We start from the raw sequence: 19,849 nt of genomic DNA, 5'->3' as shown, positions 1-19,849 counted from the left end.
CTACTAAGGAGGACACTCCTACACCTAAATGCACAGGGAAGCTTAAGTGCAATGCTTTGAATCCAAAGCTCAAAAAGTGTTCCAGAGTTGGTGTGGGTGCACACGCCACACCTATCAATGCCTCTTTAAAGAAGCTGCATCTTTTCCTGGATTTGTATGGTAGCTGTGTGGAAAATAAGTTGAAATTAAGGAAGTGCCAACAGTGTGCCCACACCCACTACAAAACACCTTGTATCTTGTCAATGCCTGCTAAACAAATTTATACTTTCCTGGGATTATGGGGCAACTGTAAGCCCAGGAAGCTGTTTTTTTTTTAAGGAAGGGCCTCACAGATGCATGCCCGTATCTACATGAAACACCTTTCTGGCTTTGGATTCCATGTGGTGGACATTTCTAGAAAACCCCCAAACCTATTGCAAATTCTGTGAAAAGGCTTAAGGAGAGAATATTCTTGACTCTATTGATTGCTGAATGTTCAGTCCCAGTGGCTCCAGTCTGCCTGGCCAAAGATGAGGGACTCTGGGACACACAGTTCAACCAAATCTGGATAGTCACTAGTTTTCCACATTAGAGGTCTTGTAATCTGACTTGGGCTAAAACCCAGAGCAGATTTATTTTGCCAGATGGGTTGATCTTAGCAAAAAATGAAGATGATGGGCTTAGTCCTATATGCAATAGTCAAACCTTCCAGCCTTTGCTGTGCAGAATGCATTCATCTCTGCTATTTCTACTTTATAGCTGTGTTTCCATAACCAGGTTAACCAGATCAGGTAAACACCCAGAGATGTTTCCACACAACCTGATTAGTTTAATGTTAACTTTTGTTTTGTGTGTTTTTGTATGTTATAGTATGTGAATTCAGCCCACTTATTTAGTGATGATTTAAATGGGCAAACCCAGAAAAGGGGTTCATCCGGTAAGTGGTTAAATGTGTTGTGTGAATGGACCTTACTAGTTTTTTTCCTCAGTGGAGCTCAGGGTGGTTTTGATGGTTCTGTCCTGATCCTTTTCTTGCCTGTCTCATACACTGATTGCTTTAATTTTAAAAGCATTGGAAAATCCTATAAGAAATACATAACTTGGCTTTGAATCCCAGTTATGGGGAAAATAAAACTTGCTTTCTGCTAATAGGAAACCTGAGCTTTGTCTTTGCTGCACCACTGGGGAGAACCTGCAACAAGCTTCTATACCTTTGCGCCGGAGGACCAATTTGTTGAAGAGATCTGACATCAGATCTCCGCCTTGCCCAGTAGCTCCCACTGGAGAAAACACAAGAAATCCACAGTCAGACATGGAAGACAGGAAATGGAGAGAAAACAAGGAATCTGCAGGTCAATCTGACATGTGTTTTGGATGAAGTCACTGCATCAGACAGTTATCCCCATCTCTTTGGGTACTAGCCACGTTGGGAGAAAATGTCACAGGCATTCTCATAAAACAGTTCCCTGGTGGATGCTCCCCATCATCTCCTCTAGCCCAAATGATCACTATGTTTAATTTAATTACCTTACACAGGTTTGTAAAAGTAAACTGCAATGGAGAATATACATATTGGGGTGGATGTGGTGCCTATGCTATTGATTTTATCATAGCATCTCTGGAGAAGGCTGCCATGCAGAGGGATTATCAAATTGGATGGTCTCTGAAACCGGAGAGGACCTCCTTGCAACTTTTTAGCTCACCTACGGCCTTGCAGCTGGTATAGGGAGCCTGGCTGCCAATGGTACAACAGTACCAGGTACAACGGTGCTGCTGGGTGGCACAACAGAGACCAGATATAAAGGGTCCCAATTGGGCATAAATTGAATAGTTGTATTAAGTAACCCTGAACCTTTGGCATAGTTGTTTCTACCTGTCTGATCCGGTCTGGTAGGGTGGGCAGCTAAGGAACGCTGGTTGGTGGGGCCCAGAAGGCATGCCTTTTCTGCTGTAAAGCCTGCCCTATGGAACATTCTCACCCCGGAGATTAGGATGGCTCTGACTCTGCTGGCCTTTTGTGAGGCCATAAAGACCTGGTTCTGTGTCTGGGCCTGGACCCCCAGGTGTGTGAAGGGACCTGGTTCTAGCTGTATTAACTTTGTTGATTGTTGATCGAATCTGCATTTTAATTTTGGCATTTACAATTGTAATTGTTTTTGTTTTTATTTAGTATGTTTGCCACCCAGTCACTTGCCACTTGTTGAGATGGGCGGCTATACAAATTGATTAAATAAATAAAATTTTATTAAATAAACAAAATTGATGAAATAAGTAAAAAGTAAATAGATGTTCAAGTTGAACCAAACCTAAGGAAACTGAAGACTATTCTATAAAAAAAGCCAAGTCACAGTTTCAAGAAGCAACTCATTTTACATAGCTTTCATGCTTTTCAATATCACAGCATTTGCCAAACTCATTTTTCCTACTAGGAAAAGTGAGTTTGGGACAGAAACTAGGAAACCACAGTAACAAAGGGATATAGAACCCATGACCCTCCAGGTATTGTCCAGACCGGGGTTTCTCAGCCTTGGCAACCAGGCTGGCTGGGGAATTCTGGGAGTTGAAGTCCACACATCTGAAAGTTGCCATGGTTGAGAAACCCTGGTCCAGACTATGGCACCCATCTTCTCTGATTGTGGGAGGAACTGAAGGGAGTTGGGGTCCAATAACCCCTTGAAGGCCACAGATTTCTCTGCTATACAGTAAGGCATTTTCACAGTCACAATATATGTGTATTCTGAATACATGACATAACAGCATCATATTAACTACCGCTCAGATGCTTGTAAGATTCACCCTGATGCAGTGGAGCACACAGTCAGATCTAAGTACCGAAAGGTGGCATAGGGTGGAAGGCCAGGTGGTACCTTGTTCCTTCTCCTTCTGCTTTTTCTTTTCTAGTTTCCTCTCGTTGACACTACGGAGCTTGGCCTTCCCAATGCCACCTGCTTGGCGAATGGATTCCAGAAGAGTGGCCCGGCCACTTGATGGGTTCACAACTTCCTTTGGTGCTCCCTGAAGAACAGCTGTAGAAAAGTAATTTCATTACAATACCTTTAGGTGCTGAAGGCTCCAGGCAGAAGACGCCTTTCCCCCCAAACCTGGTCTTCTGCCGTGAGAACTTTATTGCTTGAAATTTGATTCTGTAAGCCTCACCTTTCATCAAGCCATTGTCTATTTTCTCAAGGGTTTTTTTTTTCTTGAGTGTTGTATTTGGTTTCTAATGCATGCTGGAGAAACCCATCTCATGGGATTTTTTACCACAAAATATAACATTCACTACTCAGGGCAGTTTTCTTACTGCAATGTTCCCCAAGGTAGCGTCCTCTGTCTCTGTTGGACCTCCAGCCAGCATGGTTATCAGCAATTCTTCCTGGGGATGCAGGATCTGACAGTCAACATTTGGAAGGCACAAGTTTTGGGAAGGCTGTACTTGTGCTTATTAGCCCTGATAGCCAAATGGAACCTTCATATTCAGATGCTTTATGTGCCTCCAGCTGATCAAGTGTCAGATGGAAACAGAAAACCACACTCCTTGTGGTTTTCTTAGATAGCCCCAGCTGGCTATGGAGAAAGAGAAGCTACTCTAGATGGACCCTGATCTGTTCCAGAAATTTCCACCCTTTGGGTGCTGTTTCCAGGAAGGTGATGCTACCTGACTTACATTGCAACTAACAAAACCTGATATAATGTGCTGGCTAATTAGGAATTACAGCCTCGTGTGGCTCAATACAGCCTCGTGTGGCTCAGAATGGTAGGTGGCAGCATTGCAACCGAAACTCTCCCCACGACCCGAGTTCGATCCCAGCAGAAGCTGGATTCTCAGGTAGCCAGCTCTGGTCGACTCAGCCTTCCATCCTTCCGAGGTCAGTAAAATGAGTACCCAGCTTGCTGGGGAAGGTGACGACTGGGGAAGGCAATGGCAAGCCATCCCGCTATAGTTTGCCAAGGAAACATCGTGAAAGCGACATCCCCCCAAAGGGTCAGACGTGACTCGGTGCTTGCACAGGGGACCTTTCACCTTTCACTCAATTAGGAATTAGCCAGGAATCAGAAAGATATTGGTTTGAATCTATCTTTAACACAGTTTCAGTCTTTCCTATTCACAATACAACAGGAAGGGAATAACAGTGATTTCTCTTACAGAATTATTATAAGTGTAGTTATCTAGATCAATCATGTACCTGCAACATTTTGAACACCTGAAATGTAATAATTGTACTGCTAATAGTTCCTCCAAAACTATTGAACAAAACCACACAGCCAGTTCTTCTATTTTCTAGGACATGTTGTCTTCACTGGGACAAATATATTGTGTACAATACCTGGCTACTACCTCTATAGTAACATTAAGTTAGGGGACGTCCGGTGGGGATTTGGTGGACTGAACAGCTGTGCCCACGAGCTCAGCAGGGGGAGCTGACAACGTGGCAGTTTTTTTGGGCTCAGGCAGATTTTCCTGAAGCCCAGGAGTGTTCTCCAGATAAAGGAAAACATCTGGAATCACCTCATCTGTCCTCTGGATGGCTGCTTGCAGCCAGAAGACCGCAAACAGCATTTCACGTTCAACTGGTAAGAGCCAGCTGGGAGGTGGGGATGTCACCATTTTCCAAGCTGCACTGTAGCCTTAAAGGGACACTAAGACCAGCCACCCCATTTCTAAATCACCCAATTTATATCTCTTTTCAGTATGCGTACCCTAAGAGAGGCTTTCTACAGCAAGGAGAAGTGGGTTCTCTTGGTGTTTATCGTTGTTTTTGGGATCAATCTTTTTTTAAAAAATTCTTTTAAAGTTTTGGACTTTGTTTTCCATCCAAATATTAAGGAGGATTGAGAGTAAATAATTCCCTGTTATTATTTTTGTACTAAATTTGAAAGATATTAGCATTTTCCTACACATTGAATTGGCTGATTTGAACCTTCGGCTTTCTGCTTCTACCTTCCTTTGAGAACTATCTGCATATCTCACTTTCGCTTACGTAAACACATTCCGGAACTCTTTCATATTATCGACTTTCGCTGGTTAAGCTCCTAGGGGGCGCCATAATCTACTGCGTGAGACATGGAGGATTTTAAACAGATTCTCTCTGACTTCCACCAAGATATTAAACAGATTCTTTTTGACTCCTACCAGGTTTTTATGCAAGACATTCAGGACATTGTGGAAAATATGAGGTCTAAAATATGTCATCTGGTTGGGGATGTCGTGGATGAAACTGAGGATTTTAACAGTGACAGAAATGTCTCTTCTAAGAGTGAGATTGGGATTTCTATTGAAATGCTGGATGAAGATTGGATAGTCAGGTTGGAGAAATTTAAGGGAGAGAGTGAGTTGCAAGCCACAGGTGAAATTGATCTTCTGGTGGAATGCGATGGAAAAGAAGGGGTTATTATGTATGGGAGGTTTCCTGAAGAGAAGTCAGAGTTTTTGAGGGGGGCAGTTGGGCTGGTAGATTTTTCTAAGAAAAACGCTCGTTGTGCATTGTGGGGATATGTAAATGCTCTGGTTTATTTTGAAGTGAGATAAGGGTTAAAGAATATTTATCTGGATTGTTTTTAGGGTTTGGATGATTTCATTTATCTTTTAACAATTTGGATTAAGATTATTAAGATATAATTTTAAAAATGACTATTTGGATGCTTTGGGGTTTAATATGATTAAGACTATTAAAATTGTTGTATTATCAAGTATAATGGCAGACAATTTATATGTTTTTAGTTTGATTTTTATTATAGTAGACAGAAATGTAGAGAATAGTAGTAGGAAGGAAATAATTAAATAAAGGTTATCTTTGGGGGGGAGTAGTTTAGGAGGTTTATATAAATGTTTCTTTTTTTTTCTTTTAATATAAGGGGAGGGAGTAACTGTACTTAGTGATTTTTTCAATGTGCCAATGGAATGATTTATAGAAATAATGTGGTTTTGGTTTAATACAGAGTAAGGGATCGATTATGGAAATTTTTGTATATCCTTACTGTTAAAAGTCAGAAGTCGCCTCTTTTTGTAACTTTGAAAAATTTTTCTCTTGTGTTTTCACTTTTTTTCTTTGTAGTTTTTTGTTTTTCCGTAGCTTTTATCTTTGCTTGAAACTTAATAAAATTCTTATTAAAAAAAATAGTAATACTAAGTGAGTGGTTTCCCAGCTTCAATCCTCCAGTCTTACCAGATGGCATTGAATGGCTTCTCTCTTCCCTCATTTGAGATTCAGAGGGGGGTGGTGCTTGTGGAAGAGGAGGGGGAGGTGGGACACTAACAGGAATTTCAGGTGGAGGGGGTGGAGGAGGAGGGGGAGGGGGAGGGGGTGGCGGTCCCCCCTCTTGAAGATCTGAAAAAATAGAGAAGGGACACAAATTAATATTCACAAATAGAGTGGAAATACTCTGCTGATCTCTAGCTATCTGCTCAACTGCTTTAAGGTTTAGGTTCAACTCAAACCAGCAATATTTTGGATTTGCACCTTTATGTTTCCAGAGGAGATGCATCCTTTTCACATCAGCAAATGGAGAGGGGAGCACTGGGTGGGGGTCACCAAGGGACCTATTAGCAATCTCCTGAGGAAGTTTACACATTGTGCTAAGGAATAACAAGTTTGGTTTGGTTTGCCTTAACTTGATGCGTAACTCTAGGCAGCATGGGTTGTAAATCAGTTTATTGCTTAAGTGAATTCTATAATTAAACTACTACAGCTTCTAAATCACTTTGATTTTTATTCTACGGGCCCTAGACCAGAAATACTGCAATACACTGACACCCTTGGAAGAGCAGAAAATCAACTAACTAAGAAACGACACAACAGAGCCAGGGGCCTTTTAGGCTATTGAGTTCAACTCCATGCTCAGTGCAGAAATCCAGATTAAAGCATTTGTATTAGAAGGCTGACCAACTTCTGCTTGAACACAACAGTTAACTGTCTCCCTCAGTAACTGGTTCTACCGTCTATCTTCTTTCTGTTAGGTAGCTTTTCCAAGTGTTCAACTAAAATTGCCTTCCTGTCATTTTAAGATCATTATTCTGTATCCTGTAGAATGATAGTAACTTTTTTTCTGTGTCACACTCCTTCAGGTATCCAGTTGCCTTTATTTGGAGTTAAACAACCAATCTCAATCTTTTTGGGAGGGTTAGTTTTAAGCCCTAAACCCTGTTGCTTTTCTCCAAATCAGTTAATGTTTGAATCCTGAAAGTGTGGAACTCTGAACTGGATGCAGCATTTGAGGTGCCAGCTGACCAAAGCATAATAGAGTGGAACTATTAATTCCTTTGACTTGGAGAGTGAATCGCTGTTAATGCAACCAGAAATTGTGTGGGGTTTTTTTTTTGGCAGCAACATCACGCTACAGACACACTCATGCAGACCAAGGAAATAACTTGGCTCTTCTATAGGCAAGTAGCCTTTCAGGTGGTTTATGCTCAGCCAGCTAAGGAACTCTCACTGCTTCCTAAGCCTCATTAAAAAACAAGGATTACAGTCATCTCCATACCACTATTTGCAGATGTTCACAGGAACCATAAAAGAAAGCGAGAGGTACTCTGGGTCTTATTCTCTAAGCTAGTGTCAGAGATCCAAGTGATATATACTTACTTAAAATGTATTAATAGTTTGCCAATCTGGCAGCTCTGGTAAATTACTAGATGACAAACACATCAGGTAAAAAGCACAAGGACCCTTACTGACTCTGTGAAATACTGTTGTTGGGTGTAAATGGCAGACAACAAGTGTGTTATTCTGTTTCTGACTTAGAGAGTCTCCCTGAGCAGTAACATCTCTCTGCTGCCAGAGCACCCAGATGGGATGAAGGCAAGAGTCAGTGCATGCATAGCCTCTGCGCAACTGGGCAAAACTGCCTCCTGTGCCCATTTGCCTCCACCCTGCCTTGCTTATTTTCCATTATGCCCTTCAGTAGGACCTAGTACCTTGCCGGAAGTTCTCTGTGGATTCTGTACTGAAGGTGGGCAGCTCAGGTATAGCAGCCCCAGGAGCAGAAGGTGCAATGCCAGGGCCAAGGTCAGCACTGTACATGAGGTCTGCGGCAATGCCAGGCAAGTCAGGCAGATAGGATGGCACGTTTATCTCAGGTACCTGCCCTAGGTCTGGTACATAGAAGTAATTTTCAGCCACCTGAAAAATAGGCACAAAATTTGAAACACACAGAAAACACCTTCTGAGCTCCTCTGCTTCCAGAACTAGGTTAAAAAAAAATCACGGTATGGCAAACTCTGTAAAAGTTTTAAATGTGTGTGCTAGAACCCTTATTTGTTCCCAGCATGCTCAGGGGATCCTCCTGCTTTGAAATCAAAAGTAGGGTTATCGCAAATCATATGGGCTACTGAAAAAATGTGGGTGTTTTGCCAGAATACCTTCCCCATCAACTCTTGGGAATCTAGCAAGAGAGGGGTATAGGGATTTTTCCTCTTCTCCATCCTGCCAAGTTGCTCACCAGCTGATCCAGTTGCCCCCTCTTGGTGATAGAGAGGGGGGCATCAAAAAGCTTTTCTTCTCTTTCTGTCTCCAGAGCCACGTGGGTCTTGGTTACTGCGCCAGCCAAAGGATCGAGAAAAACATACTTCTTATACCTGGGGAGGAACAAGAGAAGGAAAAAACCATCTCATCAATCTACTGCGAAGAGAATAAAGCAAAGACACTTAGGCAGGGAAAACGTATTTTTCCTCCATTATCAGGGTTTCACCATCTTTTTTGCAGGCTCTAAAGTTATATACAATGCTGGAACAGCTTTCTGCCCACAGAGATTTTCACCCACGAAACAAGAGGCAGTCCCAACCCAGGTCTGCCCCAATTGATGGGCTATTCACCATAACAGAGATGCGAGAAATTAAAAGTACTTTAAAAACCCTCTAGGGACAGATTCAACAGCTCACTTAAAAGAATAAATACTCCTGCTTGTTCTGTAAGGCTTCCTCTTTACATTTACTTTGCTCATGTTTTGAGACTGTTATGTGCACTTCAGTAAAGAAAAACTGAAGTTGACGGTTTATCCAAGGGATCAAGGCAGAGGCACCAGCCTAAAATTTAGCTCACGTTTAATTAATTAAATCACAAAGTCTCATAGGGAAGGGGGCAAAAGCAATACTTTGAGAACGCTACAAAATTAAAGAGGGATTTGCAAGAGCAGGAATAAACTTATCAACCTGTCAGTTTCCCTCCACTAAATCTAATAAGTCCTGCATCAGTTTTGACTTTTATACTGTTCTCCAACCTGAGATCCTATCACTTCTTAGTGTACAGCTATTGCTTTATAAACATGACTTTGCTTAATAATAACCAAAATATTCACAGGAAAGTGAAATAATAAGGGAGGAATGGGACTGGAGAAAAAGATGGACCAAGCAGAGAAGAATCAACAGGATTTAAAGCTGCTGCTGAGAAATAAGAGTGAGGACTGGAAATTTGGCTTCAGAGTGGTACAATTAAAACAGGAAGGCTGGGGGATGCTTAAAGAAACACACCTTTATTTTGGGTCACCCAGGACTAACACAAAACCAAGCAGCGGTGTCAAGAAAATGGGAAGGGCCACATTCCTAGGACCTTCTTACTGTTTTATCAGCTGAGGGGCGTTCTTGAGGATATTTCTTACTTTAGGTCTATTAAACCTATTGGAAGGCTTAAGGCACTTTATTTGCTTAATTTACTGCCAGAAACCAATGCTGAATTTTTGGTGGTACAATGAAGGAAATCTTGTGGAACCACAAAAGGATGTGGTGGTCACGTTCACCCTGTGGATTCCCACCCCCATAAGAATCCTTTCCCTGTTGAGAGAACAGCAAGGCCAGTGGCAGTTTCTGATATTCCAGAAAGGAAATGAGGCACAGAGAAGCAACACTTACAGGTTCTCGGTGGTATTGAAGAGCAACAGGGAGCTGAGGGAACTAATGTTTCTGGGAAGACTGCCAAGGCCTTCTTCTGCATCATCTTCATGATGGACTTTAGTGGTAACTGAAACCGGGAAGTACTTCAGCTTCTCCTACAAAATTCAAGCAACATAGCTGTCAACACCCCAGTGGTCCTTTAGATTATTTGGATTAGGCATTTAGAAAAACCTAAAGCCACCTATGCCCCTCAGATACACAGCCCTGATGTTTCAATGCCCATCTGGTTTTCCTGCCTCTCTTTCCTGCTACTGGTTGTCACCTGTGGGATGGGGAAAAATCAGTGTAATGACATCTCATGGCTTCGTTGAAATGTCAGGCTTATTAAATGAGAGGGACTGGAGTAGAAAAAGCAGGACACGCAGCCTGCAGATCTCTTCACCGATCAGCCCAACCTGAAATGTAGGTTAGAATTCAGGCAATTAATTCCTGCTGTTGGAATTCTAGTCCCAGTTAGCTACCTGAAATCAATTCACCGCAATCCAACTTTTGCTCCTTGCTACAAAATATCCAATTGCTGTATTCCCTTTTCCAAAATGATTGCTCTGGCCTTACCTCGCACCCCATACATTCTGTCTAGCCTGCACTGGGCATTTTAGGAAGCACAAGGTCCTAGAGCAGCGTTTCTCAACCTTGGCAGCTTTAAGATGTGTGGACTTCAACTCCCAGAATTCCCCAGCCAGCCATACTTCCCCATGCTGGCTGGGAATTCTGGAAATTGAAGTCCACACATCTTAAAGTTGCCACGGTTGAGAAACACTGTTATAGGAGAATGTGTGGCTGAGTTCTTTTACATCTTGAGACAGAAGGGCAGTATATTTAATCAACATGTGGGTCAGGTTTCAACTAGCAAAAGGAGGGAAAAGCTATTTTTGGTGGACTATAAAGCTGTCTCCATATTCTGTACATTAGCTTGCTGTGAGTTCTGGGGCTAGCCTGAAATATTCATGTCACTTTTACTGTGACTGACTTGGCTTCCATTAAACTACAGAAAAAGTTAAAGCACTGAATTATTCAACAGCAGCTTTATTTTGGGGGTTTTGAGAAAGAAAACAGTGTGAGCCAGAAGTAGCTTCATTGGCCCTTGTCTGATAAGACAGCTTTTCCATCTGCATTAGGATCCCGATGTACATATCAACTGCATCCCAAGAACTCAACAACATATACTAAATTCCCTTGGGGATGGAACATTTCCCTGGCTAGGAGAGTTTTGAAAAGAAAACAAAAATCTCTAAATCTCTATTGGTTGCTCCTCTTGTTTGTTGTTAGTTGTGCTATGCTGCCACAAGGGACTCCTAAAAATTGGAAAAGCTGCCAGTTGAATTTTAACTCATGTGCTCAAAAGAATGCATCCAGGGCTTATGCATACAGTGTCCAATCCAGGAGCTACAATTTTATTTGTGGGGGTTCAGTCCCATGAACAAAGATTATGCAAAAACGAGGCACTAATTCAGAGCCCCTAATAACTAGAGATGCAAAACATGGACCACAAACAACTTCCTGCTCTGGAAGTTTATTTCTGGAACACTGCTTGACCACCCCAAGAATGACCAGATCAGCAAGGTCTGGAAGAAAAACTGAATGTTCCAAAATTTGCCAAAACGTTTCACACACTCATTAATAAATTTCCAAGGAATCCTAGGTTTTCTAAAATGGGAGGCTGAAAAATTCTAGACTAGAGTCAGGAAAGAGCAAACAACAGACATGGGAAATGGGAAGTTCCCCATCACTCCTTTCTTCACTTATACAGACATTAAATGGATCAGGAAACCTAATTCTGAGATGCAATTTATCCCACACCTCTCAATGACACAATCAGTGAACACAGAGGTTGTTTGTGTGTACAATATACAAACAAAATGTTATTTATTTATTTATTTGACTTACACCCTACTGCAGTCTATGACTGAATACAGGCATAAAAATGCAAGCTCATTGCTAGGGACTCATTTTTTAAATATTTTTATAGAATCCTTTAGGGGCTACAGTACAGTCCAAACAGATTTCTTACCTAAAGAAGGCATCTTTCTATTCCATGCAATACTTTTGCTGCCCTGGGACCTCCTCGGGCAATTCTTGTCCTGATTCAGGCCTACACTGTCTGACGCTAACAAAAGTCCAAAGCAAAGAGAAGGCCCTTGAGTAGAGAAAGGTGACCATGTGTCCTCTGACTTCCATTCTATCATCCTTACCTGCAAGGATTTCTCATCCAATGCTCGGTGCTTGCTCTGAATCTTGTGCCTCGGTTGTCTCTGTGTCTCTGGATCCTGAGCACCAGTGAAAATGGAAGCATATTCTTGCAGCCGCTCTGGTGCAGGGTATTTGGAGCTGGAAAACACCTAGGAGGAAAATTGTAGAGAGAGAGAATTGAAACCTGGAAAGTAGGTTGCCAGCAGACAGTCAAGACTGTCTGGAGCTTTTTAACAGAAAAAGAAAAACACAGGATTAGTGTGCTAATACAGAAGTAGGAACTATGAATGAAGTATCTGAGAGTTTAATTCCTTACCTACAAAATAATCTACTGTACAAGACTCTCTGATATATGGCAAATGCAAACCTATAAACGTAGGCGTAGTATGGAGGATTTACAACTGGGGCTAAGTGTTATGGTAGAGTGGCAGGATTCAGTTCCAAGTTCTCTCTCAGCCTACTACCACTTTGTTAACTGCTCTGGGCAAGCCAGTCTCTGGCAAAGCATTCCAGATAGTTGCTGGTGTAAGTAATATCTAGATGCTTGAAACACTTTTAAGCATTTAAAAAAAATACTGCTGAAAGACAAAGAGGCTCTGGAATACAACAAAACAGTGCAAATAAACAGGCTTATCACCCCATCCCCAAACCAGATCACGACTGTTACAGAAGGCAACAGATTAGACCACCTTCCTTCCCTAATAGTCAAGATATTGATTATTACTGCCACCACTTCATATTTGCATTTTTTAAAAACACCCATTCATGCAATTGTGAACTCCATGACTGTTGTTACAGGCCACTTGGACTTTAATCACAGATTAATGGAAGCAAAACCATTCAAAAGAACCATTGCAATTGGCATCCAAACCTTAATAGCCTTCTTGCTGCCCTTTATCTTCTCAATTTTGGCTTGAGCAAGGGTGACCCGCTCATCGATTGCTCGCAGCTGTGCCCGGTTGACTTCCACTTGTTGGGAGATCCTAAGAATGAATGAATGAATGAATGAATGAATGAGTGTGCAGCAATATTTAACAAATGGGCAACAAGAAAAACTCCACTGGTTTGTATACATATGAAGTAAAACAATGTATTTCCAGTAAAACAGCTATCACTAAAACACATCAATTTCCTTCTTTCTCCTCATATGACCAACCAAGACAAAGATTGTCATAATTTTACCAATAAGTCCATCAAGTAGAAATAATAGTAATGATAGTAATAATAATAAAAGGAATCCTTATAGCCCCATGCATCTTGAGGACACCAGGTTAGGATAAGCTATGTTATGTTATTACTTTACATCTATCTGCCACATAGGGTCAACTTGGATCTTAAGCAGCTGTTTTTTACTCTCAACCAGTTTGGATTCCCACATTGTTGCATGTTTGGGATAGACAATCAATACAGCAAGTACTACTAAGGGACAAAAGGAACTAAGGAATAGGTGTTCAGGTTTGATGGAAAAGGAGGAAGAAATTAGATTCAGTTTGTAAGACAGATGCAAGTATGGTCTGGGCTAAAGAACTGCTTCCTTTTGCAATAATCCATTTCTTCTGCACTCTGTTGTTTTCATCCCAACCTCATCCTTTTGAATTTCTTATCAGCTCCACAAAATTTTGGAGCAAGAAGCTCTTACCAAGCCTTCCTTACCTTGCACTGAGCCTTCTGTAACACGGTGTCTATGAAGCTACACTTACCAATGATTCAGAAGCTACAGGTGGTGCAGATGCAGAAACCTGGCTTCAAGCAGGGAGGATTTGGTTGAGTAGCATCATACCAGTATTTTGGTCGCTACCCATAAGCTCCTTCATCAAAGGATCATTACCTTGCCGTGGTGCTGGAGCTTGAGCACCTCAATGATGCCATGAGCTACACCGTGAAGGGCCACCCAAGACGGGAAGGTCATGACAGAGAGGTCAGACTAAATGCGATCCCTGGGGAAGGTAATGGCAACTCACCCCAGTATTCTTGCCGTGAAAACTAAATGGATCAGTACAACCAGAGATATGTCGGTATACCATCGGAATATGAGACCCCCAGGTCGGAAGATGGTCAAAATGCTACTGGGGAGGAACAGAGGATGAGTTCAACTAGCCCCAGACGTGATGACGCAGCTAGCTCAAAGCTGAAAGGACGGCTAGCGGCCGACAGTGCTGGTGGCGAATGGCGAATCCAATGTTCTAAGGATCAACACACCACTGGAACCTGGAATGTAAGATCTATGAGCCAGGGCAAATTGGATGTGGTTATTGGTGAGATGTCAAGATTAAAGATAGACATTTTGGGCATCAGCGAACTGAAATGGACTGGAATGGGCCACTTCACATCAAATGACCACCAGATCTACTCCTGTGGACAAGAGGACCACAGAAGAAATGGAGTAGCCTTCATAATTAATAGCAAAGTGGCTAAAGCAGTGCTTGGATACAATCCAAAAAACGACAGAATGATCTCAATTCGAATTCAGGGCAAGCCATCTAACATCACAGTGATCCAAATATACACCCCAACCACAGATGCTGAAGAAGTTGAAGTAGGGCAGTTCTATTAGGATCTGCAGCACCTACTGGACAACACGCCTAAACGAGATGTTATTTTCATCACAGGAGACTGGAATACTAAGGTGGGCAGTCAAATGACACCTGGAATTACAGGTAAGCATGGCCTGGGAGAACAAAACGAAGCAGGACATAGGCTGATAGAATTTTGCCAAGACAACTCACTCTGCATAACAAACACTCTCTTCCAACAACCTAAGAGATGGCTTTATACATGGACTTCCCCAGATGGACAACACCGAAATCAGCCAAAGGTGGCGGACATCTATATAATCGGTAAAAACAAGACCTGGAGCTGACTGTAGTTCAGATCACAAACATGTTCTTGCACAATTTAGGATCAGACTAAAGAGATTAGGGAAGACCCACAGATCAGCTAGATATGAGCTCACTAATATTCCTAAGGAATATGCAGTGGAGGTGAAGAATAGATTTAAGGGACTGGACTTAGTAGATAGGGTTCCGGAAGAACTCTGGACAGAAGTTCGCAACATTGTTCAGGAGGCGGCAACAAAATACATCCCAAAGAAAGAGAAAACCAAGAAGGCAAAGTGGCTGTCAGCTGAGACACTAGAAGTAGCCCAAGAAAGAAGGAAAGCAAAAGGCAACAGTGATAGGGGGAGATATGTCCAATTAAATGCAAAATTCCAGAGGTTAGCCAGAAGAGATCAGGAATTATTTTTAAACAAGCAATGTGCGGAAGTGGAAGAAGACAATAGAATAGGAAGGACAAGAGACCTCTTCCAGAAAATTAGAAACATCGGAGGTAAATTCCAGGCCAAAATGGGTATGATCAAAAACAAATATGGCAAGGACCTAACAGAAGAAGAGATCAAGAAAAAGTGGCAAGAATATACGGAAGACCTGTAGAGGAAGGATAACAATATCGGGGATAGCTTTGACGGTGTGGTCAGTGAGCTAGAGCCAGACATCCTAAAGAGTGAGGTTGAATGGGCCTTAAGAAGCACTGCTAATAACAAGGCAGCAGGAGACGACGGCATCCCAGCTGATGTCATGATCGCCGTTGCGATGTTTGTGACATCGTAACGGCTCGCATGACAAAGTGCGGATGCGTGTCAATGGCTGGAGAGGTGTGGGCGATAAACCGGACAAAGAAGGTAATGGGGTTGGGAGATCTACTGAACAAACAAGGTCCCATCGCCCGGTAATCGGCCATTGACGCCCCTGATAAAGAAAGGATCAGGGCGAGGTTCGGAAAAGGCGTGTCCGGGCTTTCGAGGAATATCGAGGTCTACTCGCCTGGTAATGGACCATTACCTCGCAGGAAGATAAACAGGGCGACGCCCGGGGTGAATGGGGCTGGACGACCTCTCACCTACCAAGTCTTGATGGCCTGTCACTCCGTGGAACTCGTGGGGCACACCCAGGGAGTGTGGGGGTGGAGCGCTGTTTGGCGCGAGACTATTTAATTCAACTTTTGGCGCGCTTCCCTCACTCTCAGCTTTTTACTGGTGTGCATTCTATTCTAAGTAAAAGCCAGAGCTTAAACTTGATTTAGAGTCTGAGTCTTTTATTTGGTCTTACGCATTCCTTACATAAAGCTGAGAGTCTTTTAAGAACGAACCTCGCTAGCCTCTACCAGGAAATTTTTTTTTGCAAGAGAAGCAACTAGCGATGACTGAACCGGGGACGATCCTGGAGTCAGCGCTTCAGAGCGGAGACGCGAAGGACTCAACGCGAGTGGGGGAGGCGACCAGACAGCTTCTGGAATCGGCGCTCCCGAGATGGGACACGAGCCCCCTCCCTACCCACACCGCACCCCAGTTTGGAGCCTGGAGCCCCGGCCCGGAGTGGAGGGCCCCGATGGAAGAGGGAGTCGTGAGTCAACAACACTTCAGGTGGAACGGCGTAGCGGACCCCCGGCCGGGGACATCCCACACCACTTGGAGACTCCAATACCCCCAGACGCCCGAGAGGGAATTCGCAGGACTGCCGATCGGGCAACAACCGGCGGCACCGAGGATGGACAATCCCGTCACACCGGACAGGATCAGGGCTCTGGAGTCCAAGATGCAATCATTAGAACACATGCTGCGATCCATGTCAACTGTGGTGAGTTTGCTCACGAAGAGTGCTGCTGCGCAGGGCGGGGTCTCGGCATCCCACCCACCCTATCGCCAGCCCCAAGAGGAAGGGGCCAGGCGCGGGACTTTTTCCCAGGGCCTCGTGGTTTTATTCCGGTGGGGGTTACCCCTACTCACTCACAGGTTGGGGTCTCTCCAGTTGGTGGGATCGCTAAAGACTTTCCAGTAAAATTTGATGGCGACCCCACGCAACAAATTACGTACAGCAATACGGACATTGTTTTGCATCGGAAGGGGCTAAAATCTCAGCGATTGCCACAAAACTTAAGGGCAGAGCCGCGGACTGGTACGTACAAATGTCAGAGTCTGGAGCCCCAGCCCTGGCTACCTTCCACACCTTCCTGGCCGCCTTGAAGCGGTACTTTGAAGACCCCCTGGCGAAGGAGAGGGCTAAAGCCGCTCTTAAAGAACTCAATCAGGGGCAGAAATCGGTCGCAGATTACGCCCTAGAATTTAAGGTCTTGGCAGGGAAGGTCCCTGAATGGTCAGAGGCCACCCTGATCGATATGCTTAAGGATGGCCTCAATCAAGAGGTGTTGCAATGGGCGCTGTACAGAGACGATCCGGACTCACTGCACGACTGGATCTGTCTTGCTGGGAAGGCTGAACACGCCCAGCGCACCTTCATGCTGGCGACTAAGAGAGACAGGCGTCCTCCCAGCAGGAAAGGGCCAGTGCCACAGTCGGGCCCAACATGGGACGCCGAAAGACAACGTCGCTTTGCCCGTGGGCAATGCATCAAGTGCGGTAAGGCAGGTCACTGTGCGGCAGAATGCCACAAGGCTAGGACGGCGGATCGCCCACCTAGACCAACGCAGAAGGCTCCGCAGAAACCACCCAACCCTCCCCGATGGCTGACAGGGGCGCTAGTGACCCCAGATGAAGAAGAGGACGTCTACCTCGCGGGGGACGGGTTGGCCGCCCCGGAGCAGCTGGCGGAAAACACCTTCCACCTGTCCTAAACAGCGCCGCTGGGCAGGTGGTGGAGAATGGGCGTGATACCACCAGGGTGAGTGCGGACTGTTCCATCCTGGCCGTAAAAATTGAACTGAGCTACTGCTCCAAGACCATTGAAGTCGGGGCTTTGGTGGACTCCGGGTGTTCCAGATGCCTGATCCACCCCAACCTAGTCGCTGCGCTAAATTTACCGTTTCCCTCTCCTGAAGCCGCTGATCTTCCAGCAACTCGATGGTTCCATGGTGGGGGGGGGGGGGGGCGGCCACCCAGGGTACAGGGAATGTTACCCTACAAATAGGCATGCACAGGGAAACCATAGAATTTGTGGTCACCCTGGTGGGCAAGCCTATAGTGGTTCTGGGAATCCCCTGGCTAACTTGCCACAATCCCTACATTAACTGGACGACCTGTACAATAACGTTTGAGGATGGGGTCTACCAGGCGCCTGCTAAGGGGAAATCCCTCACTTTGACTGTGGGGAGGGCTGAGATTGTCGACCCTCAAGTTTACGCTTCTCCCATGGAGGGGTTGCCGGAACAATACACAGACTTCACTGACGTCTTCGGGGAGGAGGAGGCGGACCAGTTACCCCCCCATCGCAAGACGGACTGTGCCATTGAACTGCTCCCTCATGTCCCATTGCCTAAGCCAAAAATTTACCCAATGACACAAAAGGAATTGGCGGCGTTGCGGGACTTCCTCGATAAAAACCTCGCTCGGGGCTTCATCGAACCGGCAAACTCGCCGGTTGGAGCACCCGTTCTGTTCCGTGAGAAGAAGGACGGTACCCTAAGACTGTGTACAGACTATCGCGGGTTAAATTCAGCCTCCTTGTCAAACAAGTACCCCCTCCCCCTTGTGAAAGATATGTTGGCACACTTGTCGACTGGAAAGGTTTTTTCCAAACTTGACCTCCGCGAGGCGTATTACCGCATTTGCATCAGGGAGGGGGAAGAATGGAAAACAGCCTTTAACTGTCCCTTGGGCTCCTTCCAGTATAAGGTACTGCCTTTTGGTCTTGCAGGGGCCCCGGGGGTTTTCATGCAACTAATTAATGAGGTTCTGCATGACCATTTGTTTAAAGGAGTACTGGTTTATCTGGACGATGTCCTGATATACTCCAAAACTGAGAGAGAACATGAAAGATTGGTAAGACAGGTTCTCACCAAGCTTTGGCACGCTAAACTTTATGCTAAGCTTTCCAAGTGCGAATTCCATAAGTTGCGCCTGGATTACTTAGGTTACAGGATTTCAGATAAGGGCATCAAAATGGATCCTGCAAAGGTTCAGGCTGTTTTGAGCTGGGAGCGCCCGTGCACCCGGCGCCAGCTCCAAAGTTTCCTGGGGTTCGCAAATTTCTACAGATCCTTCGCAAAAGGGTTCGCGGAGATTGCCCTGCCCTTGACTGATTTGTTGCGGACCAAAGGCATTGGGGAAACGCGCAAGGTAAAAAACCCAGGGGCCGTGCTCAATTGGACTCCCGCCTGTCAGGCTGCTTTCGACTGGTTGAAAGCTCTCTTTACAGCAGAGCCAATTTTATCCCATCCCGACCCCAAACGGCCTTTTGTCGTTCAGGCTGATGCCTCTGATTTTTCAATTGGGGCTATCCTATTACAAAAGGATTCTGCCGGACTCTTGAAGCCCTGTGCCTATCTCTCCTGGAAATTTTCCGAGATGGAAAGGCGCTGGCATGTCGGGGAAAAAGAGGCATTTGCAGTAAAAGCAGCACTGGAGGCTTGGCGTCACCTTTTAGAAGGGGCGACTTGCCCTTTTGAGGTCTGGACAGACCACCGCAACCTTGAGGCGCTCCACACGCCCAGGCGCCTCAGCCCTAAGCAGATTCGCTGGGCTCAATTTTTCAGCTGTTTTAACTTTCAGCTGAGGTTTATTCCGGGGAAGAAGAATTTTTTGGCAGATGCACTTTCCCGACTGCCCCAGGACGCGGAGCCTGTCTCCGACATCGTGGGGACTGTGCTCTCTGAGTCTCAATTGGGTTTGGCCACTGTCACCCGGAGCCGTGCTTGGGAACAGCCTCCCCCCCCCCTTGTGAACAACTCTGGCGCAGCCCGCTCCGGGCCGCAGGCAACCACAGATGCCGGGTGGGTTGCGTGCAGATTTTGCCCTCACATTAAAGTCTGATCCCTGGCTCCTTGCTAACCCTGACAAGGTTTCCA

At 44.8% G+C, this 19,849-nt stretch overlaps 1 protein-coding gene across 1 annotated transcript in view; it reads right to left on the bottom strand.

Moving 5' to 3' along the window:
• The window catches only part of WASHC1 (WASH complex subunit 1), a 53,237-nt gene that overhangs the window by 2,283 nt on the left and 31,105 nt on the right, over positions 1–19,849 (bottom strand). The window contains exons 3-10 of the mRNA XM_063309214.1: positions 12,924–13,035; positions 12,055–12,201; positions 9,821–9,957; positions 8,416–8,551; positions 7,892–8,096; positions 6,144–6,305; positions 2,847–3,005; positions 1,191–1,259 (exon numbers count right to left, since the gene is read on the bottom strand). Of these exons, the coding sequence (XP_063165284.1) occupies positions 1,191–1,259; positions 2,847–3,005; positions 6,144–6,305; positions 7,892–8,096; positions 8,416–8,551; positions 9,821–9,957; positions 12,055–12,201; positions 12,924–13,035 (1,127 nt within the window). The remainder of the gene's footprint in view (positions 1–1,190; positions 1,260–2,846; positions 3,006–6,143; positions 6,306–7,891; positions 8,097–8,415; positions 8,552–9,820; positions 9,958–12,054; positions 12,202–12,923; positions 13,036–19,849) is intronic.

The sequence above is a fragment of the Candoia aspera genome, chromosome 7, assembly GCF_035149785.1.
Source record: "Candoia aspera isolate rCanAsp1 chromosome 7, rCanAsp1.hap2, whole genome shotgun sequence".
Lineage (NCBI taxonomy): Eukaryota > Metazoa > Chordata > Lepidosauria > Squamata > Boidae > Candoia > Candoia aspera.
Note: the sequence above shows the minus strand (reverse complement) of the source record. Positions and strands in the feature narration are given on the sequence as shown.